The 3,109-nt window shown below is 44.8% G+C and overlaps 1 protein-coding gene across 1 annotated transcript; it reads right to left on the bottom strand.

The window, feature by feature from the left end:
* Positions 1–316: 316 nt before the first annotated feature.
* Positions 317–1,000, bottom strand: LOC105366990 (uncharacterized). The gene has a single exon (XM_011505610.1). The coding sequence runs from the start codon at positions 998–1,000 to the stop codon at positions 317–319; it is 684 nt and encodes a 227-aa protein (XP_011503912.1).
* Between the last annotated feature and the right edge of the window lie 2,109 nt (positions 1,001–3,109).

Below are 3,109 nucleotides of genomic sequence, written 5' to 3'. Positions count from 1 at the left end.
CATTCCGCCCGCCATCATAAATTTATTGATGATTGATATCTGTATCTTCGATGGGAACTGGCAAGGGAGCAAGAATGTGAATTGGTCTTGAAATTATTGAAGAGGTGGTTTTTAGTGTCACTACTCTAGTTAGTCCATCCTTTACAGGGTGCAGTTTTATGACTCTCGCGAGCAGCCACTTGCATTGTGGTTGGCGTTGATCTGTGATGAGGACTAGTAATCCAATGTTGATCGTGTTGCTTGGGTGATGCCACTTTGAGGTTGAGAGGAATTGTTGTAGGTAATGTTTTTTCCATTGCTTCCAGAATCGTTGAAGTCATTGTTGGATGAATTGCCACCTTGACATTATTGACGCGTTAGGATCATCTGTGGATGGGTCAGAAATTGTGTTGAGGGGTTCTCCTATGAGGAAGTAACCTGTAGTAAGTGCAGAGCAGTCATTGGGGTCGTCCGTCAATGGGTGTATTGGGCGTGAGTTTAGTATGGCCTCTATCTGGGTTAGTAGTGTGTTGATTTCTCCAATGCTGAATGATGCTTCTCTTGTTGTTCGACTGATATGGAACTTTATGGACTTCACTGCGGCTTCCCATTTTCCTCCCATGTGGGGGGCTGTAGGTGGGTTAAATTCCCACTGCCCGTGGTCATTCATGAGCGTGGTTTTAATGTGGTGGTGTTCCTTCGTGTGTTGAACGAAAAGTTTTTTCAATTCCTTGTCAGCTCCGATGAATGTCGTTCCGCAGTCAGAGTGCATGACCCGTGGGATGCCCCTGCGACTTGTAAATCTTCGGTAAGCTGCAATGAATCCCTTTGCCGAATAATCACCTACCACTTCAATGTGTATTGCGGAGGTTGCGAGGCACACAAATACGCAAATCCAGGCCTTGTAGGTTTTTGCTCCTCTACCCTTCCAAGTTTTTATGGTAATGGGACCAGCGTAATCTACTCCAGTGTGAGTGAATGGTCGCGATGGCGTTACTCTTGAGGCGGGTAATTGTCCCATTAAGTGGCTGGCGATTTGCCGATTTCCCTTTAATAATGCACACACATATTATTTATTAGACTGCAGAAGTTATGGCCACGTGTCGTCTTTACGGTATATACTAAAACACTGAGCGGCAATTACAGTTTAAGTGAGTGCGAAGTGGGATTACAATGAGCCTCGTTAGTTGTGGTTGTTTAGGGAGAATTGCTGTGTGTTTTCTGTTTTCTGATATTGTTGTACTTGTTAGTTGTCCACCACCCTTGTGACTCCATGTGTGTTTGTATAGGCGGTGAGTCGATGGAATGCGTGTGATGGGGTCAGGCCTGTTGTTTGCATCGTTTGTAATTCTTGGGCTAGGTGTGCCCTTTGGGTTAGTCGTATCCATTGTGTTCTGGCCTGATTTAATTCATCACGTTTGAGTTGCTTTGTAGGAGGGCGTTTTCTTTTTAGGCATGCGATGAATCTGATGCATGTTGCAGTTATTCTTAGTAGCTCAGTCAATGTTGGGTACTTGTAGATAATGTCCCAGTCGTATTCCGACGTTTTGATAGTGGCAATTAATGAGATGCTTGGGCGGGCTTCCTGGTCGTATTAATCCTCTTTGTCAATGGGTTGTGTTGGCCACGAATTTGGAGTTGTTGTCCATGGGGGACCAGTCCACCATAAAGGGTGTGTTTTGAGTTGTTGTGTGGTGAGTCCTCTGGATGCACAGTCGGCTGGATTTGAAGTTCCGGGCACATACCTCCATTATGCTTCTGCTGTGAGTTCTTGAATTTGTATGACTCTGTTGCACACAAATTCTTCCATCGTGATGGGTGAGCCTTGATCCAGGTCAGGGTTACTCGTGAGTCCGTCCATTTGATGTGTTGCCCTTATCCTTAGATTTAGTGAGGTTTTGATGCGTGTGGTGAGCCTTGATAGTAGTAATGCGGCAGTTAATTCTAACTTAGGTATTGTTAGTTTCTTGAGTGGTGCTACCTTTGTTTTTGAGCATATGAATGTTACCGTAGGTTCATTGTCTTCATTGTATATTGCCATGTAGATGACGGCAGCAATTGCTAGTTGCGAGGTGTCAGCGAACCCATGTAGTTCTATATGGGATGTTTCCCTTGTTTTGAATCACCGAGGTATGATTAATTCGTTTAGTGTTTGTAATTCTCTTCTGATGGTGTGCCATCGATTGACAACTTGATCTGGGAACGGATCATCCCATCGAACAGAGTGGAGCCATAGTTCTTGGAGTAATAATTTGGCTCATATTATTATGGGAGATGCGAATCCCAATGGGTCAAACAATTTTGCAATGTCAGAGAGAATGGTGCGCTTTGAAGCAGTGGTTGCTTGGCAGTCAATGATGTTGAGAATGAGAAGATGTCTTCGTGGGGTCTCCATTGTAGCCCTAGAATTTTGGTGACATCTTCGGTCAAGTTGACAGACTGTTCCGGATTCGGCGGTGCCTGAATGGCGGTTATTACTTCTTGGTTGGTGGAGCGAAACCGCCTGCCATGTAGAGGTCCCTTAATTGTGTTACTGTTTCCACTAGTTGACTAGGATTGTCTGCACCGCCAAAGATGTCGTCCACGTATGTTCCGTATTTGATGGGGGGTAGAGCGAGTGGATAGTTGTCTCCTTCGTCTTGGGTGAGTAGAAGGAGTGTTCGTGCAGCTAGAAATGGGGCTGCTCTGGTCCCATATGTGACAATGATTAATTGATAGATGACCTCGTTACCCAGTTCGTCTATCCACAGGATTCGCTGTAGATCCCAGTCGTCTTGGTGGACCAATATTTGTCCGTACATCTTTGTGATGTCTGTGGAGAATAAGTACTTGTGTTTGCGGATCCAAATTAATACATCAACAATGTCTGGATTTAGATTTGCGCCGGTGTGCATTATGTCATTCAATGATCGTCCAGTTGAGGATGGGCTTGATCCGTTGAAGACGACTCTTAGCTTAGTCGTAGAACTGTCCGGTTTTAGTACGCCATGGTGCGGCAGATAGTACGCCCTCTTGTTGGAATGGTAGTTTGCTGGTAGTCTTCGCATATGATTCATGTTCTCGTATTCTGTCATGAATTGAACATATAGCGTGCGATAATTATCGTCCCTTGTGAACTTTTTTTTCGGCG

Source organism: Ceratosolen solmsi, unplaced genomic scaffold, assembly GCF_000503995.2.
Source record: "Ceratosolen solmsi marchali unplaced genomic scaffold, CerSol_1.0 scaffold183, whole genome shotgun sequence".
Taxonomy (NCBI): domain Eukaryota; kingdom Metazoa; phylum Arthropoda; class Insecta; order Hymenoptera; family Agaonidae; genus Ceratosolen; species Ceratosolen solmsi.
The sequence above is the reverse complement of the archived record's forward strand: the minus strand, read 5'-3'. Positions and strand labels throughout refer to the sequence as shown.

Coding starts and splice junctions, on each gene's coding strand:
- LOC105366990 (XM_011505610.1), bottom strand. CDS start 1,000: ATGGGACAATTACCCGCCTCAAGAGTAACGCCATCGCGACCATTCACT.